The following is a 24,126-nucleotide window of genomic DNA, read 5'->3' on the forward strand; positions in this document are numbered from 1 at the left end:
CCAGCAAGTGCCTCCTAAACAAACTTCACTGCCCATGGTGGAATCTGAAGGGCATCCTATGGCCCAGTTGAAAGCACGCTTTGTTATCATTTGATATCAGAGGAAGGCGTGAGGCCCCAAGCTTGCCCCCAAGCTAGAACTCAGGCCTTCCGGTTCTAATTCTGCCAGGCTGATTTGTTCAGGCTGTAGCCTGATATGGACTAACTTCATGACCTTGGACCAAGGCAACAAGCCTCTCCAGGGCAGGTGAAGGAAAGAAATGTGGCTGGAAAAGTGGTTGAGGCCAGAGAGATCAAGGGCACTGAATGTCTGTAAAGAGGATGGAGGGACTTGATTCTGTCAGTGAAGCAGGGCAGGTGTGTGAGCCAGGCCTCCAACTAAAATCATTCTGGAAGTCACGTGAAGGACAGACCAGAGAGGGGAAAGGTCCAAGGCAGGGAGACCAGCTGGGAAGGCTTGAGCTAGCCCAGAAGAGAGGACGAAGGCCTGGCCTAGGATGGCAGGAAAGGAAAGAAGGCAAGCAGGGAGACCCATCGGCCAGCAGCAATGCCTGGGCCCCTCCCATGACACTTCAGTGCTTGCCCCACAGTGGTGGGGACTGACCTCTGCCTGGCAGGAACGACGGTTCCCAGGCATGCCAGCCACTCACCCAACGCCACCTAGTTTCTCTAGGCAAAAAGAAAACCCAGGTGACCTCACTGGTCCCCCGCCCCAAACAGGTCCAATACCTTGATTCCTGGGAACGTGATGGCAGAAGAGGCGTAGGAGCCGATCATGAGGGCCATGAACGTAGATCGCAGGTTCCCAAACATGTTGGGCAGCTGAGGGCGGGAAGCAGTACCAGTAAGCTGAAGGACCCTGACACTGCCCAGGGTACCCCTGGCCCAGTCAATGGGACTAAGTCTCGATGCACCCCACCCCGCAGCCCTCAAAGTGAGCTCCAGGAACACCAGCCTCAGGAGAGGCAACAGAAAAGCTCAAAGGCAAAATCACGGGAAACTGGCTAACACCCTCCCTCCCACAGACTCCCAATGCACTTGAGCATCTCAACGGTTCCCAAAAGTGCCCTCAAAGAACACTTTTGTCAATTCCGCTCGAGCCCAGGGTTTCCCAAGTTAGTTGTTCGTGGAGCCCTTCTATTTTGTGACGCCTGTTAATAACCCACAGAATGGGTGTTTAAGAAAAACTGATCTAGTGCAACTCATTTGACAGATAAGAAAACTGAGGCCCAGTGAGGGAAAGAAATGTACTCAAGTTCACAGAGCTCCTTAATGACTTTCTCCCCTGTTCTGGCAACCCCAGCTCTATCCCGGACCCCAAGGCTGTGACCATGGCTGGCTCTGTAATGAGCCCTCCTGGGTGGCCCCAAAGGCCCCAAAGGCACAAGTCACGGGAGGTGCCAGGGAGGGAAGGATGGATGTAAAGGAGGGGGCAGGGACAGGCCAGGTGACCAGGAGAAGTGGCTCTGACGCGCACAGCAGGCCAAGAATCGCCACCAGTAGAGAACTGATCATATGTTCTGCTCTCTGGCCTGAGCCAGGCCCTCCGGGGAGGAGAAAGCAAAGTCATGCTGCCCTTTGTGTACATCCCCCTCTGGCCCCACCATCCCCCCCCACCCAGGTCAACAGAGCCCATAGCTGGGAAAGGCCTTAGATGCCACGCAACATTTCAACCCTCTCCACAGAGGAGAAAACCCGCAGAGAGCTGAGTCCTCCACCAACTTCCAAGCGGTTGTGAAAAGGGGGTGGGACCAGGCTGACCCCCGCTGGGGTAGAGGTTTCCCAGGCACCTGGTATCTGCAAGGCACGCTGCCAAGGACACCAGGGAAGTGCCAGGGAGAGCTGCCCGGACCCCTGGCACCCCCGCCCCAGGGTCTCGGGGCGCTTGTCTCGGCCCAGCAGGGCGGCGCCGGGGTGGGGGGGAGGGCGCGAGGCCGGCCGGGCTAACGGGGGCGAGGGGCTGGGCAGCACTGGAGGTCCTGGCTCGGGTCTGTCTTTGGCGGGCGAGGGCAGAGGCCCGGGGCGGGGGCGGGGCAGGCGCCGGGCCCTGCCATTGGCTGGAGATTATTGGCTGCGGGGCAGGGGGAGGAGCGGCGGGCTGGCGGCGGGCGCAGAGCCTAGGCCGGCAGGGGCAGGGTCCGAGGTTGCGTGGGACAGGGCACAGAGGAGAGAAGGGATCTAGGGCCCCAGCCAAGCTGCACAGCGTGGAGAAGGGGCTTCGCGGGGGGGAGGGGGCGGGGAGGAAGGGATCCGCTTCCTTGGAGAGTTGTGAAACGTCCCGGGCTGGAATTAAAGGCGGCTGCTGGGTAAGGTGAAATTCAGCCAAAAACACCCAGTTTGGCTGTCAGGACGGGTCAGGGCGGCCCTCATCCGAGATAAACAGCCCCGAGGCTGGCCCAGCCAGGAACCCCTCCCCCACCACACACTCATCAGCCTTTAACCCTTACACTCACATACAGAAACACACACACTTAGAGCAACACACACACAAAGTCACACACATTTGCAGGAGGCTGAGTCATGTGGAAAAAGCTGTTTCTGTAGGTCCAGCACGGTCAAGTGTCGGCAATTTGACGTGGCTTAACCTAATACCCTCAGGAACACATTCACCTGTGCACGCCCTTGCCCATCTAGAGCATCACACACACACACACACACACACACACACACACACACACACACACGCTGCTCCTACCGTGTCACTATCTGCCACACTGCCCAGCTTTCTTTTCTTTCCAGCACTTCCGACTACTGACAGAATTTATTAGTTTACTTGTTTGGAGAAGGCTGCCTCTTCGCCCAACCCCGGAACGGAAGTTCCAGAAAGGTGAGGAAGTCGGCAGTTCTGTTTGTGCTGTCCCCGCAGCACCTAGAACCAAGGCCAGCAGACATTGTGTGCTGGGGACACACGCACCCCCCAACACCCACACTCCCACACGGCGTCACATCCCCACGGACACAGCCTCACGTCCACCCTCAGCGGCAGCCTGCACACGCCTCTGCTCTGGGTCCACTGGCTCCTCCGTCACCCGTTGTCCCCCTCACTCTCCTCTACTCCCACCCCCACGCCAGGGTACCCTCCTGCCAAACGGGGCCTGTCACACTCACCGTGAGTGAAGAGAACGTTAAGCAGATGCCACCAAAGCCATTCAGGGACAGCGCCAGGAATATCAACGGAGACAGAACTGGGAAGGGGAGAGCGATGGGTCAGGGCATTTGGGGGGCTGTGGGAGGCCAAGGGCAGGAGCCGGGATGGCAGACGATCTGCCTTCATCCCACTCATTCTTTTCCTGTGGGCGGCGAGAGGTCAAACGACTCACCTCTGGTGTCCCGAGAGGCCAGGGCCATGAGGGCGCAGGACGCGGCGAAGCTGGCACTGTGGAGACCCAGGGAAGGAGAAGGGGTTGCCCGCGAACACCCTGAGCCTCCCCTCACCCCTGCAGCACCAGCCTTGCCTTCCTGCCCCCCCCTCACCTGCCAACCAGCCGCGTGGGCCGGGGCCCAAAGCGGTCCATGAGGATCCCCAGCGGCAGGGTCGTGGCGCTGAGCACGAAGGAGCCAATGGTGAAACCCAGGTTGAGCATCTCTTCCTGGCGGTCACAGCTCAGCCACTCCCGCTGCTCATCCTGGGTGGTGTTGGTGGCGTTCTCAGCTGGGGAGGCAAGGGAGGGCTCATCACGTGACAGCCGGGAGCAGCCGGGCACAGGAGACAAAGGCCCGGGGTCCGGGGACCTGAGCTCAAGTCCCACGCTTAGGGCTCACTGCCAACCAGGCGACTTTGAGGGTGGCCTAGAGTCACATCTACTCCGGTGAGGACTCGTCCTCAAGGTAAACTTCCCACTTGGAGTCGTGACAAGTTAATAAAAATGGTTAACGGTGAGGGAAGGAGGGTGATTCACTTCACTCAGTGCTCACTGAATCACGAGGTGGTTGCTCCCCTGCCCCCTCTCTGTTACCTAAGCATCACTGCCAAGGGCACACTCAGGGCGCACCAGAGGCAGACAGACCAGGGTCGAAATTGCCACCACCCGTACCAACTGGGCAACCTTGGACAAGTAACTCCCTCTCTGAGCCACAGGCCCTTAGCCTGTAAAAGGGAGCAGAAGATGCCTAAGCCATAAGTTCCTTAGAAGATTCCGCCGGGGGAGGGGGGGGGGGGAAGGCGCCGAGATGGCTCAGCCGGTTAAGCTTCCAACTTCAGCTCAGGTCATGATCTCATGGTTCACGAGTTCAAGCCCCACATCGGGCTCTCTGATGTCCATGCAGAGTCTGTGTCTGCCTCTCTCTCTCTCTCTCTTTCTGCAACTCCCCTGCACTCTCATTCTCTCTCAAAAATAAATAAATGTTAAAAAAAAAAAGAGTCAAGACTCTTGATCTCAGGCTCATGAGTTCAAACCCCACATTGGGCAGTGCTTCCGTTAAAAAAAAAAGTGAAAAGTGACAGGTGCAATGAAGAGAACAAAACAGGAGGATGTGACGGTGCCTGAGTGCTAGGAGAGGAAGCACCCACCCTCCATGGTGACAATGACTCCTGACTTCAGGTATCAGGAGCACACGCAGGCAGCAGAGGGGTGACGTGACCTGTGTGTTAACATAAGGAAGAACACGAGGAAGAAGTCTCAGATCCTGAGTGCTGGCCAACCAGGGCAGGAAACACCTTGGGCAATGGGGAGCTGCCAGGGAAGCTGGGGAGGGTGGCCAGGCCCGTGGAAGAAGCCTGCAGGGTTGAGGCTAGCCCCATCATTCAGTGATTGGCACCAGCACGGTTCAGTTCTCCACCAGGTCTGCCTGCACCGGATATCTGCTGTGTGCCAGGCACTGTGTTGGGACAGTGGGCAAAGCGGGAAGGAATGCAAAGATCATTTAGGCCACAGGCTGCAAACAGGCAGCTGGCAGTGGCCCGCACCTGTGTTTTGCTTGGCGTGCAAATTTTAATTGGGTGCGGGTCAAAATCGGAAGTTATCCCATAAACGCGGCACCTGGGTGGCTCAGTTAACCAACTGATCAATCAGACTCTTGATTTCGGCTCAGGTCATGATCTCGTGGTTCGTGAGTTCAAGCCCCGTGTTGGGCTCTGTGCTGACAGTGCAGAGCCTGCTTGGGATTCTCTCTCCCGCTCTCTCTGCCCCTCCCCACTCATGTGCTCTCATGCTTTCTCTCTCTCTCAAAAGAAATAAACATTAAAAAAAGGAGTTATCCCATAAAAATCTGGCTTCTCTTTAAGAAGTCGGAAAATCTGGCCATTGCTGGAGCTGAGTGGAGGTCACCCCTTTCTGCCAGGTCTTGCCCCCTTTAAGCCACCCAAGTCGTCACCTCTCTTTTACCCCCCAGACATTTGCCACCTTACACCTGCCTTACTTTATTATTATTATTATTAATTGATTATTATGAACTGCCTGACCCAGTTGGCATCTGAGTTTGCAGCCCCTGAATTAGACACTGATTCTACCCCTCAGTCTTTCATCATCAAACGGCACCTTCCCTCACACAAGTCCTACTAGCTCTCGATTAATTAACACCTACTTTGTGCCAGGCTTTTTCATACGGTATCTGTTTCCATCCTCACAGCCTCCCTACCAAGTGAGTCCAATGACCCCCATCGTGTAGATGGCGAGGCTCTGAGAAGCACAGCAATTCACAGCCACACAGTTTCTTACAGGAGGGCTTACACTCAAACTCAAGACCGTCTCCAAGGGCCAGCCCGATTCCGTCCACCCCAGGCCCCTCTGTCCTGAACACGGCGGCTCAGGACGCTTCCCGTGCCTGTGCTGGTGCTGGCGAGGAGACGTGTTCCTCCACTCATGGAGCGGGACAGCCCAGGGTCCTGCTAGCAGCTCAAAGTCAGTCAATGCATCCGTTGGTCTGGTTTATCCATCAGCCTCTTGTGAGTTTGACCAACACGAGCTGGCTCCTGAGGCCCCACCACTCTGCGTGGTTGGATAAAGCCGGACTCCTCGGATAAAGCCAGCCCAACATGCACTTAGAACTCTATCCATGCCAATTACAACAGAAGAGGTCTTTGAAATCCAACTGCCCCGCTTTTATAGGCAAGTAACGTGACGGGGTGGGACAGGGAAAATGTACTGAGTTACTGATAGAGCTGAAGCCTTAGAAAAAAACCATGTTTCCCTAATTGTGGTATGCATAACTGGGGCACTCCAGATGAGTTAGGAGATGCAGGGAATGGAGTTTGATGTTTCACAGTTATTAGTCATTTCAATGTGTATCTGAAACACATACACATATAAATACATATGTGAATGTATTGGAAAAACACGCATATATATGTATGTATGTTGGAGACATGTATGTGTGTGTGTGTGTGTGTGTGTATTAGACACATATGTATGATGTATGTGTAAGTACAATCAAACCCAACATTCCGAGGATATTATGCTTTAAACTCAGGCCAGTTTTTTTAAGTGGGTTGATGTAAAAGGAAGCATTAAGTCAATAGTTCCTAGGACAGAGGAAAGGTAAAATCATGAGGGTGAACTACAAGTGACAAGATCTGTGAAGCCCTGGAAAGCAGGACCACGGGCAAACATTCACCCCTGGAGCCACACAGAGCACATTCAAACCCCGGCTTCACTAGCCGTGCTGCTGAAACTCCGAGACTCTGTTATCCCATCTGTGAAATGGGATGGTGGTCGGCTGCAACCCCGAGAGGCTGGCTGACTCCGAGGATTGCCGCGCGCGTGCACACACACACACTCACAAAATGATCCCATTCTCTGAGTCTCTAGGGATGGGGAGCCCCTCCTCAAGGCCTGAGGTTTCACTTTCCTGCAGCTGACAGTCAGGTTCACCAAAACATCTGTGGGATTGGGCTCTAGCTGGTTGTCCTGCCTATGGCAGGACTGCTCCAGGAGAACTCTAAGCTGAAGGAGGTTGGAAGTGGCTACACTGTTCCTACGAGGACTAGGAGACAGGTCCTGGAGTCAGATCTGGGGTTGAATCCTTGCTCTGCTCATTAGCTGTGTGACCTCAGGCAAGTGGCTTAATTTCTCTGAGCGTCAGCTGTCTCTTCTACAAAACATGGTTAATAGTCATACCTATATCACAGACCTGCTAGGAGGACTGAAGATCTATCTAGCAAACAGCAAAGGCTTGATGAGCTTTAGCCATTGTTTTATTGTTTGGGCACTTTTGCTGGATAAAGAGTAGTTATGTGTTAAGCTGATTTGCCCCTGTCTAAATTCTGAATAACAGAGCCCTCTTCAACCGTGACACCCCTACAGGTGGTTCAACCACTCACCCCAGGGTGTCCCTCCAGAGAGAACAAAAAACACTGAGAAGACAGAGGGTGTGGCCAGGGAGCCCAAAGCCGACCCTAGTGAACACCTTGACCATGAACTCCACATTTGTTAAATGACAGCATTTGGTGCTCACATCGTTGCTCTGTGGCAAGGAGGACGAGGGGGATCCACTCCGTTTTACAGACTTAGAAGTGGAGATCCAGAGAGGATGGGTGACTGGCTTAAGGCCACACAGCAAATGACAGCAAAGCTGGGTCCGGCACATAATTATGACCCCCACCTGTAGTCCACGTGTTTGCTCTCATTTCATTTTCACAGCGGTCCCAGGGGGTAAGGAGTATTGGTCCCATTTTACAGATGGGATAACTGAGACATTAAGACAGTGAAGTAAATATCTGAACTAGGTCTAGCAACACACAGAATTGGAAGCCATGCTGCCTGGTTCTTTCCACACACCGTGAGGACACACATTCCTGGTTTGATTTTTCTTGCAACCCTGAGGAGGGAGGCTGGGTCCACAATGAATGAGGCTTCAAGAAGCGGAAAGTAAGCACTTTCGATAGGGCAGCGTGACTGAGGCAAAGAGGGTACAGCACCCTCCCCCATCAGCCCAATGGCTGATGATTTAGATTTAGGCTGGAGTCACCTGAGGGGGAGGAGGGACACCTTGTGTCTTGCTTTCCAACAACAGACAAATAAGTTCAGAGAAAGTAGGAGAGTTCGCTTTGGTCACCTCTAGGTATCCCAGACAACTGGGGTCGGACACATATTCAGCCTCTGGTCAACTCAAAACAGCAAGTGGAAACTTCATACCACATACAGAAATTACCCGCAAAGGGACCCAAGATCTCATGTTCATTTATTTTTGGGAAAAAGACAGAGTGTGAGAAGGGGAGGGGCAGAGGGAGACAAAGACACAGAATCCGAAGCAGGCTCCAGGCTCTGAGCTGTCAGCGCAGAGCCTGACGCGGGGCTCGAACTCACCAGCCACAAGATCATGACCTGAGCCAAAGTCGGACGCCTAACCGACTGAGCCACCCAGGCACCCCAAAGGGACCCTAGATCTAAATGTAAGAGCTGTAAGTATAAAAACTCTTAGAAGAAAACCTAGGCATAAATCTTTGTGATCCTAGATTAAGCAATGATTTCTTGAACATGAAGCAAGACACAAATGGCAAAGGAAAAGATAGACTGGACTTCCTCAATATTAAAAAACCTTTCATGCTCCAAAGGACACCATGAAGAAGGTGAAAAGACAACCCACAGGGAGGAGAAAAATCTCGCAAATCATGTCTCTCATAAGGGACTTGTACTTAGAATATAAAGAACTCTTTTTTTTTTTTTATTTTTTTAACGTTTATTTCTTTTTGAGACAGAGACAGAGCATGAACGGGGGAGGGTGAGAGAGAGAGGGAGACACACAATCTGAAGCAGGCTCCAGGCTCTGAGCTGTCAGCACAGAGCCTGATTTGGGGCTCAAACTCACGGACCGCGAGATCATGACCTGAGCCGACGTTGGCCGCTTAACCGACTGAGCCATCCAGGCGCCCCAGAATATAAAGAACTCTTACAACTCAATAATAAAAAAGCAAATAACCCACCTTAAAAATGGCCAAAGCATCTGAAAAGACATTTTTCCAAAGAAGATATACCAAGGGCCAAGAAGCACATGAAAAGATGCTAATCATCATCAGCCATTAGGGAATTGCAAATCAAAACCATAAAAAGAGAATGTTGTATCCACTAGAGTGGCTATAATAAAAAAGAGCAATCATTAGTGTTGGTGAGGATATGGAGAAACTGGAACTCCATACACCACTGGTGGGAATATAAAATGGGGCAACCACAGTGCACCTGGGTGGCTCAGTCCGCTAAGCATCTGAATTCCGCTCAGGTCATGATCTCACAGTTCATGAGTTCAAGCCCCTCGTCGGGCTCTGTGCTGACAGCTCGGAGCCTAGAGTCTGCTTCAGCTTCTGTGTCTCCCTCTCTCTCTGCCCCTTCCCCACTTGCTCTCCATCTCTCTCTCTCTGTCTCTCTCTCTCTCAAAAATAAATAGATATTAAAAAAAAAAAAGGTGCAGCCACCGTGGAAAACAGTCTAGCATTTTCTCAAAGTGTTAACCATAGTTACTATATGACCTAGCAATTCCATTCCTCGATAAATACCTAAGAGGAAGAAAAGGATATGTCCACACAAACACTTGTACCTAAGTATTCACAGGAGTATCCATAATAGCCAAAGAGTGGAAACAAATGCCTATCAACTGATGTACGCATAAATACAATGTGGTAGATCCATACCGTGGAGTCTTACTCAGCAATGGGAAGACACCAAGTCCTGACACCTGCTACTGAAACACCAGACGCGGAATAGAAGAGAGGCAAGATTTTATTCACGGCTGGGCCAAACCTGATCTCCTGATCTTAAGGAGAAAAGTGCAGAGAATGGCCCCGCACAAAGGTAGCAGTGAGCTTACATGGATTTTAGCAAGTCAGAGTATGTCATTATTTAGTTAATCAATTACAATTTACAGCATTTCACGGTAGCCAATTATATTGTGACACACGGACCGTTAGTTTTGGCGGGAACCTATCATATTTAAAGTTCTTTGTTCTAAGAGGGTTTAAAATGACCAATCATAGACACTTAAGATACCGTGGGGCAGTCAGTTCGTGACTTTTTACATGTTGGTCTTGCCTAGGCCAGATCTTGGTAGAAGGGGGGGGGAGCGTTTTGCAACCTAAATTACCTACTTAGCAAGCAGGCGAAGTTACAGAAGCGAGATAGGGTGGTTAGTAATTTCCGATAACCCTAATAGGGAACTGCATAAGCTTTAATCTCAATTATTCATGGAAGGTGAGTTTAAGCCGAACTTATATACAGTAAGCTTTCTGATATCTTATAAGTCCACCTATTACATTCCCCACTCCTGTTCGTCAGTTATTCAAACCTTTGAATAACCTTATTCTGGCATTTGGGCTAGTGGGACATATGGGCTATGTAATACCATAAGCTTTATAGATCCTATTTTTTGATTTATGAACTGGAGTAGTAGTTTTATCAAACAGGGTCCTATAGTTATAGCTAGAAAGAGAAAGATAGGGGGTCCCGCAAGGGCACTTAGGAGAGTTGTTAGCCAAGGGGACCAGGAAAATATAGACTCAAACCAATTTTGATTAATTTGTCTTTGTCTTTCTCTTTCCTCTAGTCGTTGTCTGACCTGACTCAAGCTCTGCTTGAGGATTCCTGAATTATTGACATAAAAACAGCACTGTTCCCCAAGGGCCATAAAAGCCCTCCTTGTTGTAAAAATAACAGGTCTAAGCCCCTCCGACTCTGAAGTACCACCCCAGCTAAAGAGTTTACAGATTCAGATGGTTTACCGATATTCCTTTCTAATTCTGATATATCCTGATCAGTGTGTTTGCTTAGTAATTTGAAGTTCTGATTCCCTGTGATGAAAGCGGCAGTACTTACGCCAAAGGATCCTGCAACCCCCAGTCCTACAAAGAGGGGCACTAGAATAGTAGAAATGGGTTCCCTCGTAAATCGAGACTGGGGAATGAAACCTGGGTGTTCTTTTCCTCCTTCACCTGAAAAGTAGAAGACCTGGGGTAGGAGGTGGACTAGAATGCAGAAATCAGACCTTTTGATTATAAGGTGGAGGTTTAAACAAGGGGTTAAACCCAAGGAGCAAGCGAAGCAAGTCCCAGAGGGCGGTACAAGGAAGTAAAGGGTACCCCCCACATGAGTATTATTTGGCAAGTAGATGGTGCTGTTACATTAAGTCAAATACCTGGACTGTTTCATCTGGTAATTTCCAGCATAGAAACAAGTCCCCGTTCCTTCTAGATCTCCTAAGGTGAGACTTGGGTTCTGCCTCTGGGTACAATGACCCTCTATCTGGCCATGGCTCAAATTCCTGACTTGGTCTTCTCTCGTTCCCAAAGGGACCGGAGCACCTATTCCTATGTAGTAGGGGACCTAGGATCCAAACACAGCCAACAATCCCAAGTGATGTTAGGGTTGGTGGCATTTAAAAACTTAAAGGTATAGTACAAGACTTTAAAGGTATCGGTCTCTCTTCAGGTTTGTTCCTAGCGGGGGGAGGAGTCAACACAAGGGCAGCAGTGGTGGGCGAATGGGCCGTAAACTTAGCTGATGACTGGGCTAGAGGCCTGGGGGGCAGTTTTTCAGGGTCAGGGAGAGGGTTAATTACAGGATTGGGCCCAATGGGCGCTCTAGGGGTGATTCTAACTTTAAACTTCTGAATGGTGAACTCAGTGCCGGGATCAAGACCAGAAACGTATCATCTCAATCCCCATGTTTTCCCTGTATTCCATCAGGGATCTAAACCATTTTTGATGATGATAATGACTAGGTGTTGACTCTCGGTCGGAAACACTGCTCTTATAGACCGTATAAACTGATCCTTTTCAGTAACCCAGTCAGCTATGGTTCCACAACCCCATGAGGCACAGTGAAACTGGCCTCGTCCTTGACAGCCGGGGGGCCCATCAGAGGGACAAGCATAAAGCTGTACTCCTTTGAAACTTGGGCAGTCTGGGGTTCTCTGGTAAGGCAAAACTCCTGTAGCACCTTGATATCATGGTTGTTGTTTCCACTCAATGGGGAACAGAAGACACAGATTAAAGGTCAAGGCAGGGGAAGCGTAAGAGGTAGAATTTGCTAAAACCTGTCCCGTAGTGGTTTTGCTAACTATCCAACGGTACTGGACAGGGGCGTGGTCAGAACATGTTTCTCCGACCAAGGAAATTATTAAGAACAAAATTACCCAGCAGATTCTTTTACCAGCCGGACCTTCAAAGGATTTTCGGTCCATTTGACAGTCCACTGTAGAGGAATGTGGTCGGGGTGTGCCGCTTTAATTTGAGAGCGATGGATCCAGTGGCTCCAGCCGGCAACTTTCACAGCGGATGGGGTGGACAGGATGATCGGATAGGGACCAACCCAGCGTGCCTCTCAATTTGGGGAGGTGTGACGTTGCATCCAGATCCAATCTCCAGGTCCAAGTCCTTGGTCTGATGGTTCGACTGCAGAGGGCGGTTCCTTCCAGCTTTCTTTTACTAGGTTACAGATGGCTGGAAATGTACTTTGTAGAGCCTGCAAGGACTTAAGGAGATGTTGGTTTGAGATTTCCGCCCATTGTTCATCTCCCAGTTTTGGAAGCAAGGGAGGTGGTCTTCCAAATAGGATTTCAAAGGGGGAATGCCTCTTACGTAAGGTATACAGCGTACTCTGAGGAGGGCAAAAGGAAGGAGGCCTACCCAGTTTTCGCCAGTTTCTGGAATTAATTTAGTCAAGGTTTCTTTTAGAGTTCTATTCATTCTTTCTACCTGCCCTGGACTTTGGGGGCGGTAGGCACAATGTAATTTCCAATTTATTTGTCAGCTTTTGGCCAACATTTTAGATATCTGGGCTATGAAAGCCGGGCGATTATCTGACCCCAAACCAACAGGGATGCCAAATCGGGGAACCAATTCATTGAAGTAATTTCTTAGCCACTATCTGAGCGGACTCTGTTCCAGTGGAGAAAGCCTCTAACCCATCCAGAGAAGGTGTCCACTAGTACGAGGAGATAATGATAGCCACAGGGTCCATGTTTCATCTCAGTGAAGTCAAGTTCCCATATTGCTCTGGGTATCTGTCTGCGTAGTCGCTGTCCTGAAAAATTAAACTTGGGAGATGGGTTAGTCTCAGCACAGGCTTTGCATCCGTCTCCTAGGCTTTGTACGATTTTATTAAGGTTTGGAATAAAATAGTCTCTTTGGGCCAGTTCAGACAACTTGGTTGCCCCTAGATGCGTGGAGCTGTGGACTTGCAGGAGCCAGGTCCGTCCTATAGCTTCTGGTATGAAGATGCGTCCATCCTCGAGGTGATACCAATGCTGGTCATCTCTTTCTGCCCTCAAGGTTTTTATCAGGCATAGCTCCTCTTTGGTCTAAAACGGTTCCGTGGGGAGAAAGCGTGGAGGCAGCAGAGGCAAAATTTTAATCGGGAGAACATCTCTTTCTGCTGTGGCCTTTGCCGTTGCGTCAGCAAAGGCGTTTCCTTTTGCTCGGGGCGAGTCTGCCTTTTGGTGGCTCTTGCAGTGTATAATGGCCACCTTTTTAGGAAGCCATAAGGCTTCCTTCCAGTAGGGCCAGGATTTCTTTTTTAATTTCCTTCCCTCCTGATGTTAACGGTCCTCTTTCCTTATATAGAGCTCCATGAACATGGGCGGTGGCGAATGCATACCTGCTATCCGTGAAAATGTTCACCGTTTTTCCCTTTGCCCATCTGAGGGCCTGGGCTAGAGCCATCAGCTCTGCTCTTTGGGCAGAAGTGTCGTGCTCAAGGGCTTGGGCCCAGATAACCTGGTCCTGAGTCACTACAGCTGCACCTGCGTATCTGATCCCATCTTTGACAAAACTGCTGCCATCAGAGAACAGCTCGAAATCCACCTTTGACAGAGGTTGATCTCTTAAGTCCCCCCCTCAGTCCCGTCAGAGTACTCACAGTTTCCAAGCAATCGTGGTGTGGGGCCTCTGAGTCGTCATCAGGCAGCAACGTGGCTGGATTTAAAGCCTCTGCCTTCAGGAAAGTGATGCATGGAGGGTCTAGTAGCAATATCTGATCCTGGATGATTCGTGCGTTGATCCATCGGTCTGGTGGGGAGTGCAGCAGGGATGCTACTGCGTGAGGTCCTATGATCTGAAGGTCTTGCCCAAGCGTTAGTTTGGAAGCTTCTTTAACCAGTGGCGGTGACAGCTCTGAGGCAACTGGGCCACCCGGTGGCAACAGAGTCCAGCCGCTTGGACAAGTAGGCTACAGGTCGTTTCCAGGGGCCCAAAGTTTGAGTAAGGACCCCTTTAGCAATTCCCCGGATCTCATGCACAAATAGTTGGAAGGGTTTGGTAATACCAGGTAAAGCTAGGGCTGCGGCTTGGGTGAGGGCGCTCTTTATCTGCTCAAAAGCCCTGTCTTCTTGTCCTCCCCAGACCATCTCAGTTCCTTCACCCCCAATGGCGGAGTACAGGGGTTTTGCCATTTCAGAGAAACCCAGTATCCAGAGGCGGCAATACCCAGCAGCTCCTAGGAACTCCCTGATCTGCCTTTTAGTTGTGGGTTTAGGAATGCTGAGGGTAGCTTGGATTCTTTCTGGCCCCAGCGATCGCTTGCCTGCATGCAGTTGGTAGCCCAAGTATATGACAGAGTCCAAGCAAATTTGCGCCTTCTTTGTGGAAACTTTATATCCCAGAACATCTAATTCCCTTAGCAGGTCCTCTATAGCCTTTGTGCAGTTCTCTAAGGAGTCAGCGGCTAGGAGCAAGTCATCTACATATTGCAACAGCGCAACATCTGGGTGGCTCTCCCGGTAGGGGACCAAATCCCTTCGGAGAGCCTCATCAAAAAGAGTGGGGGGAGTTTTTAAACCCTTGGGGCAGTCGAGTCCAGGTTAACTGTCCATTGTAAGTTCCATCTGGGTCTGTCCATTCAAAGGCAAAAATAGGCTGACTGACCTTTGCAATCGGCAAAGCAAAGAATGCATCCTTTCAGTCCAGGACGGAGTAAAGGCAGTAATTTGGTGAGAGTTCACTCAGGAGAGTGTAGGGGTTGGGGACTGTAGGATGAATTGTCTCCACCCTTTTGTTAACTTCTCTGAGGTCTTGTACCGGCCTATATTCTGAAGTCCCAGGTTTGGGGACAGGAAGCAAGGGAGTATTCCAGGGGGAATGGCATGGCATTAGGATCCCAGCTTCTCACAAGCGGTTGATGTGTTTGGCAATTCCCTCCCTCGCTTGCTGGCTGATGGGATATTGCCTCACCCGGACTGGGGTGGCTGTGGCAGCTAGCTGGATCACTAGCGGTGCTTGTTGAATGGCTAGTCCAGGGGGGTTAGTTTCAGCCCAAACTGTAGGAATTGTCTCTTTCCACTTTTCTATTAATGGAGACGCTTTCCGCTCTGGTTTTTCTAAGAGTAGATATTCCTCTGATATAGGGCAGGTAACTAGAATGGCAGGTGGCAGTAGGTTCAAGTCTATAGAATTTCCGGTAAAGGAAATTTGGGCTTTAAGCTTGTGCAACAGATCTCTCCCCAGAAGGGAATATGGGCAATCAGGTATGAGCACAAAGGAATGAGTAATAGTTCCTTCAGCTAGGTCAGTGATTCGGGCACGAGTCTGCAGGTAGCCTTGCGTTTGTCCTGTGGCTCCCGGAATGTATACCTTTTCTTTAATCACAGGTCCTAAGGGTTCTTTAAGACCCAGTGTCAACCAGGAATCTGGTTTCTTTCCCTTCTATGTTGAGGGTAACCACAGGCTCCTGGGGATTCAGGGAAAGAGGGGAGCTGTGGTGGTGTCATTGTTCCTGGGCGACCAGGATGGGAGGCTTTTTGTTGGGGCATTTATCTTTCCAATGTCCTTCTTTCTTACAATAAGCACATTGATTTTTTTTCCAGTGTTGCTCAGGGTCTTTTCTGGCCTCGGGGTTGAGGCCTTCCCTGTCCTTTGCTGTTGCCCGGGGGTTTTCCCCAGGCGCTACGAGGACTTTCCCTATTTCCTTCCCTTGCATAACGGCAGAGCTGTCCCTGCTCTGAAAAACTTGCTGGGCTATTTCTACCAACTCTGAAATTAGCTTTCCTTCGAATCCTTCTAATTTTTGGAGCTTTTTATGGAGGTCTGGGGCTGACTGAGAAACAAAAGCCATATTAATGGTTTTTTGGTTCTCCATTGCCTCGGGGTCAATAGGAGAGTATAAGCGGTAAGCCTGGTAAAGCCTTTCTAGGACATTCATTCGGTCCCTGGACCGTGTCATGAATTTTTGTCAGATCGGTGGGCTTTCGTGCCGCTGCACGAAGCCCCTGTAACAGAATCTGGCGATACTGGAGTAGGCGCTCCCTACCGTTATCCGCATTGGGGTCCCACTGGGGCGGCGCAGAATGGAAAACGTGCTCAATTCTGTGAAGGTCTGTGGTAGGCATTCCATCTGGGCCGAGGACTGCTATCGTGGCTTCCCGGAGCACTCGGGCCCTTTCCTTGAAGTCAGTTAAGACCTGCAAGAGTTGGTGACAATCTTCCCAAGTAGGTAAGTGGGTGGTGAAAATAGAGCTCAATAAGTCAATTAGGCCCTGGGGGTTTTCAGAGAAAGGCGGGTTCTGAGTTTTCCAGTTGTAGAGGTCCGTGGTGGAGAAAGGAGTGTAGACAACCATCGGGCGTGTTGGCCGCCTGTCTGGACCAGGAGCCAGAGCCGTTTGCCTAAGAGGAAGGATGGGAACTGGGGCATCAGAGGACTGGTGTTCTCCTCTATAGAGGGCTCCTGATCTGGTATGTGGGGGACTAGTCAAAGGGTCTCCTGCGGCTTTGGGTTCCTGGGGATCTAGTGGAGTCTGGGGAGAAGGAGGTGGTCTCTGAGGATCGGATAACAAGTCACTTCCTTCGGGTTATCTTCTGAAGCAGTGGGTAAAGCCTCTTTGAAGGCTGAGTGATGGGAAGCAAGGGTTTGGAGTTTGGAGGAGAAGAGGAAGGGGAGTGGGAAAGGGAGATGCCAGATGACAGCTTTTGGCCCTGTTTCTGGCACTCTCTCAGCCAGGAAGGTGGGTCTTCTAGGTCGACCCAAGTCACAACATACGGCTCCTGGTCGGGATGAACATCATGACAAATCCTGCGGACAGCATAAGCAAGGTTAAGATTATAGGAGCCCTCTGCAGGGAGCCAGTCAACCCCAGAGAATGTTGGCCAGTCCAGTTGGCAATATGTCCGCAGCCAGGATGGCTTTAGGTTAAAGCCATAGTTCTTTCCTCTTTTTCTGAAACCAGAGAAGTTATTTAGGATCCATTTAAGGGGGGGGGGGGGGGGGGCGGGCAAGGCTTGGACGAAGACTGACCCATGGCGGAGGTTAAACAGTGGGTCACACCAGAGATAATGATAGGTTAACAGGAAACGTTTAACAGGGCACACAGAGCACTGAACGTAGAACAAATGGTTGGGGTGATCAAGCCTGACCCAGAGGGTCCGAAGACCCAAAGGGTCCGGAGACCCAGGCGGTCCAGAGACCCAGATGGTGCTGGGGACGTCTCCACCAGATACCAGCTAGGGGGAAGTTAAGCCGCATCCAGCCTTCCCTCCTAGAATCAGATCTGTCCAGTAACAGAAAACAGAGAACAGAAAATAGAAAATAGGTGCCGCCTCGCGTACCTTGCTTAAGCCAGGTCTGAGAACGGAAGGCCGGGGCCGAGGAACGTCTCTCGGGAGCTCTCCCCTAGCTGTTCCGCTTCAGCCTCCGAATTTCGGGCGGTCATAGAATCTCGGTGGGACCTCCAAATGAAACACCAGACGCCGAATAGAAGTGAGGCAAGATTTTATTCACGGCCGGGCCAAACCTGATCTCCTGATCTTAAGGAGAAAAGTGCAGAGAATGGCCCCGCACAAAGGTAGCAGTGAGCTTACATGGATTTTAGCAAGTCAGAGTACGTCATTATTTAGTTAACCAATTACAATTTACAGCATTTCACGGTAGCCAATTACATTGTGACACACGGACCGTTAGTTTTGGCGGGAACCTACCATATTTAAAGTTCTTTGTTCTAAGAGGGTTTAAAGTCACCAATCATAGTTAGACACCTAAGATACCGTGGGGCAGTGAGTTCATGACTTTCTACATGTTGGTCTTGCCTAGATCAGATCTTGGTAGAAGGGGTGGGGAGCGTTTTGCAACCTAAGTTATCTACTTAGCAAGCAGGCGAAGTTACGGAAGCGAGATAGGGTGGTTAGTAATTTCCGATAACCCTAATAGGGAACTGCATAAGCTTTAATCTCAATTATTCATGAAAGGTGAGTTTAAGCCCAACTTATATACAGTAAGCTTTCTGATATCTTATAAGTCGACCTATTACACTACAACCCTGAAAACATCATGCTAAGTGAAAAAAGCCTATAACGAAAGCCCACATATTAGAAGACACCATTTATTTAAAATATACAGAAGAGCTCCTATCAGTGATGTGGTACCATTAGGCTATTACAAAGCATTGGACAGGAGAGGGCTCCCCCAAGCAGCCTGTCATTGTGAAGGCCAAATTCTTCAACAGAAGAGCTGAAGAGAAGATCAAGGGGTAGGAATGGCTGTGTCCTGGCAGCTTGAAGCCCCATGGAGGGAGGTCTACTGAAAGATAACAAGTGCTTTTCAAAAAAAAAAAAAAAAAAAAATCTATTTTTGTCCCACATAAACCTAGGATTCTGCTAATGGGTACAGGGTTACTTTTTGGGGTAAAGGAAATGTTCTAAAATTGATTATGTTGACGGTTGCACAACTTATTGAATTGTATACTTTAAATGGGTGAATCATAAGGTATGTGACTTATATCTTAATAAAGCTCTCACATGTATTTTTAAAAAGCACGGGTAGAGGGGTGGGCAACAAAAGGGAAGCAGGAGTCTGGGGGTGATGGAAATATTCTAAATACCGATTATGGTGGTGATGGTTCCCGGGGTACACATTTGTCAAGCCTGATCAAAATGTGTGACGTAGGGGCGCCTGGGCGGTTCAGTCGGTTGAGCGGCCGACTTCGGCTCAGGTCATGATCTCGAGTTCATGGGTTCAAGTTCCACATCGGGCTCTGTGCTGACAGCTCACAGCCTGGAGCCTGCTTCAGATTCTATGTCTCCCTCTCTCTCTGCCCCTCCCCTGCTCTTGCTCTGTCTCTCTCTCTCAAAAGATAAAATAAAACGTTAGAAAAAAAAATTTTTAGAAAACAATTGTTTTAATGTGAGGTAAATTAATTTTCAATAAAGTTGATTTAAAAAACAAACAAACAGGTGGAGAAGGAGCAGTGCAGGAATCAAGACCATTACATGACAAAGGGCAGGTCCTCTCCAGTTGCCAGGGAAAACAATTCAGAGGGGACCTGGACTCCTCCCCTCCCCTCAGGAGCATTAGAATTCCTACTTCCTCATTAGACACCACAAGGGAAGCCAAAGGAATTGAAATGGAAAGCAGGGTCCCTCCACAGTGCCTGGCCTGGAGGAAATGAGGCTTCTAGACTTTGTGCAGATGGTGATTTGAAGACCCCGGGCTCAAAGTCTTGGAAAAGGAGGGGCACCGGCCTGTTAACATTCAAGTGCACTTTGTAGGCTCTCCTTTGTCTTACTTAGCCTTATAGGAGTCCTGGTAAAACATGCCTCACCCAGCTGGGTGCCTGTTCTCCTTCTAGGGGTCTCCATCTTGATCTAGACCTGAAGGGGCCAAAGGGTCTGAATGCCCAGCACGATACCTGGCATTCAGCGAAGGCTAGATTAGATACACGAGGTAGAGGGGGCAAAACCCACCCACTCTCTAGAAGAAGTTTGAATTGGTCAAGAAGTGGGGCTGTCCCAACGCCTGCGCAGTGCTTGTCTTAGGCAGCCCCGCGTCCCGACCGCTCAGCCTCGCGTTCTTTTCCAGCTTCCACCTTCCCCTTCTGCTGCCCCTGCCCCAGCCCGACGTGCCCTTCCTCGGGCGTACCTGAGCACAGGATGGAGTAGAAGCCCTCCTTCTGGAGCATGATCAGCAGGGAGCCCCAACCGAGGAGCACGGCAGAGAAGAAGAGGTTCTCCAGCATCGCGGTGCACGCCATCCACCAGCGCCTCCGGTACGCCTGCTGCAGCGTGGGGGCCATGCTGGCCGCGAGCCTGCACAGGAACACCGCGCTGAGCAAACGGACCCCCGGCGGCCCCGGGAAGGGTCTCGCATCCCGGTGGCTCCTGAGACCCCTCGAGCCTGCCCGCGAAGGTCCCAGGGCCCTGGGCTTCCCGGCGGGTGCCGCCGACCTGGCTCTGGGCGCACTGGCAGTGCCAGGGGCTCACGCGGCGCTGCGCTCCTGCCGGGCCACTATCGGAAACAAGGAAGGTCCTGTCTGAGCGCAACAGATTCCTGGCGCGCTGCCGGGATCTTCCAGCCAGGCCAGAACGCGCAGAGCCCGGCTCTCCGGGCCCAAACCCGCACTTCCCCAAGTCCCCAAAGGTCAGCAAGGGGCAGGGCGCGCTCTGAAGCCACCGCTGGCCAGCATCCGGCCGCCCGCGCCAGGAAGGACCCCCAGAAGCAAGCAGGAGGAGGAAGGGGAAGTCTGGGACTAGCCTGAGACAGCCCACCCCCCCCATTCCTGCTGCCCCAGTAAGACCACTCCTCTCCTCTGGGGCCCGGCCCCCGCTGGCCCTCCGCCCTCCGCCTCTCCGCACCAGGCGCCCGGTGTCCCCGCCGTCCCTCGATCCAGGCAGACTGCTGCCACGTGGAAGGAGACCCGGGGCGGGCACTCCGGCGGCCCCGGCGCCCCTCACTCACTCGGCAGGGCGCGGGCCACCACGCGGCGCGCATCCGAGCCAGCCCGCGCTCTCGGGTCGGGGAAGGGTGCTCGCGCTCCGGCAGGAAGTCCCGCGGCCGCTGACTTTATAAGGGCCGAGCTCCCCGCGGGCGGGCGGCGGGCGGGTGTGTTTACCAGAGGGAGGGAAGGAGCCCGAGCTCCCCCCGCCGCGGCCGCGGCCGCCGCCACCACCGTGGGAGGAGACGGGACACGGGCGGCGCGGGGGTGGGGGAGCGGCAGAGGGGAGACGGATGCCGCGGAGAGGAGAGGGACGGGGAAGGGCAAAGGGGGGAAGGGCGCGAGGGAGGGGCGGAAGGCACCAGCCGCGGCTCCCGGGGCCTCAGTACCCTCATCTGTGAAATGGGGCTCTGGGTTCCGGCGCGCCCGCAGGTCGGTTCAAACTCCGACAAGAGCGTTGCTCCAAACTGAGGAAGTGCAGCCGAGGGGGCCGAGAGGAAGAGGAGTACCCGAGGGGCCGGAGGAAAGGGAGGGAGGGACGCGCTTGGAGAGACGCGACAGCGAGCCGCGGGACCCCACGGGCTCGGGGGAAGGAGCGGGCTTTTTCTTGGGGAGCCTGGGAGTGTCGGTGGGAGACGGCCCGTGGGGCTCTCCGCGGACCCGCAGCCGGGGACCCCCTAACCACACCCGCCGCTCACCTCTGGTGGGGGGAAGCGCGCCTCCCGCGGCCGCTGACGCCTCCGGGAGCGCAGCGCCTTCGCGGCGCGTCCACGCTCTGCGGCCGTGGTCGCGCGGGCCCAGCTGCGAACCGCACGGGCTATCGGACTTCTCTGCGCGCCGGGGCCGGGCCGCCTCGGGGACTCAGCGCCGCAGTCTGGTGTTCTTGCCTCCTCTGCCCCCTCGGAAGAAGTCGGGGAGCGGGGAACCCGCCGGGCACCCCCGATCCGCGAGACGGGGCATAGGCGGAGCGGATCCACGGAGTTAATACTTGTATTTACACCCGTCCCAGGCTGCGCCCCGAGGTGGGGGCGGGGGCTCCCTTCCCTTCCCTTCCCCTCCCCCTAGGTCTAGTTTCACGCGCACGTGACTCGCCCTCTGGTCCCCAGATACTCCCCCGCAGCACACGCCCCAGCACAAAGAATTCCCACCCCCACCCCCGCCCTCTCCCTCGGGCCCCCCAGACGAATTGGGCAGCGCCCTCTGTATCCTTGGTCAAAACAGAGAACGACTCAGCTGGAGCAGACTGGCCCCGATGCAGGGCCGGCTTGGGTGGGGTTTTGAACTGTGCAGTTGGGAGTAGTGTTTTCTGAGAAGCAGAATGACATGGGTTTCCTTAGAGTTCGTCAGCTGGAGGTCTGCATCTGGACTTTGAAAGTGACTGGTCTGGCTTAACTTGGGCAAGTTGTTTAAACTCCCTGAGCCTCGGTTTCCTTCTTTGTAAATTAGGATAAGGGGAGCGGGGGGCGGTGAAGGACGACGGAGTTAAGGGTTATGATGCAGGTCAAATGCTGAGCCCGGCGCTCAGCGTGGGGTACGTGCAACAAGTGTTGATTGTTGTTACTGCTATTGCTATTATTATTTCAGAAGACCTGGGAATAGGATGCTTCCAGACACTTACTGATTCCTGGTAAATCTCCCCACCTCCCTGGGCCTCAGTTTCCTCATCTGTGAAATAGATGGGAGGTGTGGGTTAATGAGGTGAAGCAAAGGCCAGTCAATACTGATGTGAACTTAGTACAGCGTGTTGAGAGTGGTAGTGGTGATATCCACAAAGCTCCGGAGCCATGTGAGCGACTGGCCACGAAGACCTCAAGACCAGGGGATCCCTTAATGGCCAAGCCACCAAGCCAAGAGAGGGAACTCACATTTGCCGAGTGGCTACTAAACTCTGGGCGCTTTCCAAACAAAAACCATTAAACCCTCAAAACATCATGGTCTCATTTCAACCCCACAGGGGTTGGGAGAAGGCTGGCGGCTAGCGGCTGGAACAAGGTAGGTGGAGGCAAGATGTGAAGTCAGATCTTCCGGCTTTTAAGTGTGGCCCTTTCCATCCCTCTAGGCCAGAAGCAACAGCAAGAGCAAAGGCTTAGCAGTGAAAAGGGCACAAGGAGTTCTCTCTGGCAGGAGCGGGGTGTCAGGCTCTGATGGTTTCACTTTTTAAAATTCATTAGTGACTCGCAGAACTTCCCGATCAAGGTCAAACACCTTAGCTTACCCTAGAATAAGGGTTCTAACGTGAGACAGTCACAGATCCCTTTGAGAATGCAATATGCAATGTTTTGAGCGCACTCCCTGTGAAAATGCATGTGTGACCAGGAACACATACACACATTCAAATTTCAGGGCTTTATGGACCCCTTCCGTGGGCGTTAGGGGTCCATGGGCCCCCACGACTTTAAAGCTTGCCCTTCTTGATCCCTGACACGGTCCATGTTTTCCCCTCATGGACTCTCAGCTCCGGGAGGGGGAGGGCCTGGCCAGCTGTGCTCACTGCTGTATCCCCAGCACCTAGAACAGCACCTGCACCTAAGAGGCACTCAGCAAGCACCTGTGGAGGGAAGTGTGAGGCCAGCTGGTTTCATACCTCCTTGCCTTTGCACCTGCTTCTCCTTCTTGTGGGCATGACAGATTCCCTTCTTCATTTCCTACGTACTCATCCTTCACAACTCACCTCACGTTTTACCCTTTTCTGGAAGCCGTCTGGTCTGCTCAGCCGGGGGGGGGGGTGCGGGGGGCCCATGGATTCCCCCAAAACACTAGTCTAACCTCCGCTGAAGCCCTCACACTGACCTAGACTCCTTGGCGTAGCTGTCTGCCTCTTCCCCCCACAAGCTATAAATTTCTTGAGGGCAGGTGCCACGTGGTAGGTGTGTGCCTGCCACCTATCCCAGCACCCGGCAGGTAACTAGCCCCTGGTTAAATGTGCTGGATAAACGAAAGGGGGGTGGGTGGGAAATGAAGCTGAAAAAGTAAGCTGGGGTCAGTCTGGAATGACCTCTGTGAGGCCAAGGACTTTCAGTGTCGTGAGATGGGCGACAGGAACTCCGGGATTGCATTTTCTTGTCTTCTTTTCTTTTCTTTTCTTTTCTTTTCTTTTCTTTTCTTTAAGGATGGCGATTAGATGTGGTCGAGTTTGTGTGCCTAATGAATGGAGGATATACTGGAAAGGAGAGAGAACCTAGAACAATTGAGAGGTCTTAAAGCGACTCTAATAGATTTTTTTTTTAATAGAAGGGAACAGATCTAAGACACACTTCCATATCAGAATTGATAGGATTTATCAGCCCCCTTCCTGTCCCCCAAAAGGAATCCCTTCCTAGACTCCATTTCCCTGACACTACCCATGTCACATGGGCTCTCCTGCTGGCTGCCAGCTGCAGCCTGCTTCACAGCTGAGCGGACCAGAGTACCAGCTTCGGAGGTACACAGGCTGGAGTCCTGATCCTGGCTTTGCAGCAGACGAGCTGAGCAATTTTGCCCAAGGCACGCATGCTCCTGAGCCCCCCTCTCCTAGTCCGGTAAGTGCTGGAAATGACAGTATCCAGTTCAGTATGTAAGACATGATTTCTTC

The 24,126-nt window shown here is 52.1% G+C and overlaps 1 protein-coding gene across 9 annotated transcripts in view; it reads right to left on the reverse strand.

Annotated features, from left to right (window-relative positions):
* The window catches only part of SLC43A1 (solute carrier family 43 member 1), a 32,171-nt gene extending 10,799 nt beyond the window's left edge, over positions 1 to 21,372 (reverse strand). The window contains exons 1-7 of one of the 9 annotated variants that reach the window (XM_043581159.1): positions 19,763 to 19,875; positions 17,458 to 17,655; positions 12,057 to 12,394; positions 3,474 to 3,651; positions 3,320 to 3,375; positions 3,108 to 3,184; positions 729 to 821 (exon numbers count right to left, since the gene is read on the reverse strand). In XM_043581159.1, coding sequence (XP_043437094.1) covers positions 729 to 821; positions 3,108 to 3,184; positions 3,320 to 3,375; positions 3,474 to 3,583 — 336 coding nt within the window. In that variant the 5' untranslated portion in view covers positions 3,584 to 3,651; positions 12,057 to 12,394; positions 17,458 to 17,655; positions 19,763 to 19,875. Of the gene's footprint in view, positions 1 to 728; positions 822 to 3,107; positions 3,185 to 3,319; positions 3,376 to 3,473; positions 3,652 to 12,056; positions 17,423 to 17,457; positions 18,883 to 19,762; positions 19,930 to 20,578; positions 20,787 to 21,253 lie in introns of those variants that run through there. The other 8 variants (XM_043581161.1, XM_043581158.1, XM_043581165.1 and 5 more) reach the window with 8 other exon arrangements.
* Positions 21,373 to 24,126: the final 2,754 nt, after the last annotated feature.

This window comes from Prionailurus bengalensis, chromosome D1 (genome assembly GCF_016509475.1).
Source record: "Prionailurus bengalensis isolate Pbe53 chromosome D1, Fcat_Pben_1.1_paternal_pri, whole genome shotgun sequence".
Classification (NCBI taxonomy): domain Eukaryota; kingdom Metazoa; phylum Chordata; class Mammalia; order Carnivora; family Felidae; genus Prionailurus; species Prionailurus bengalensis.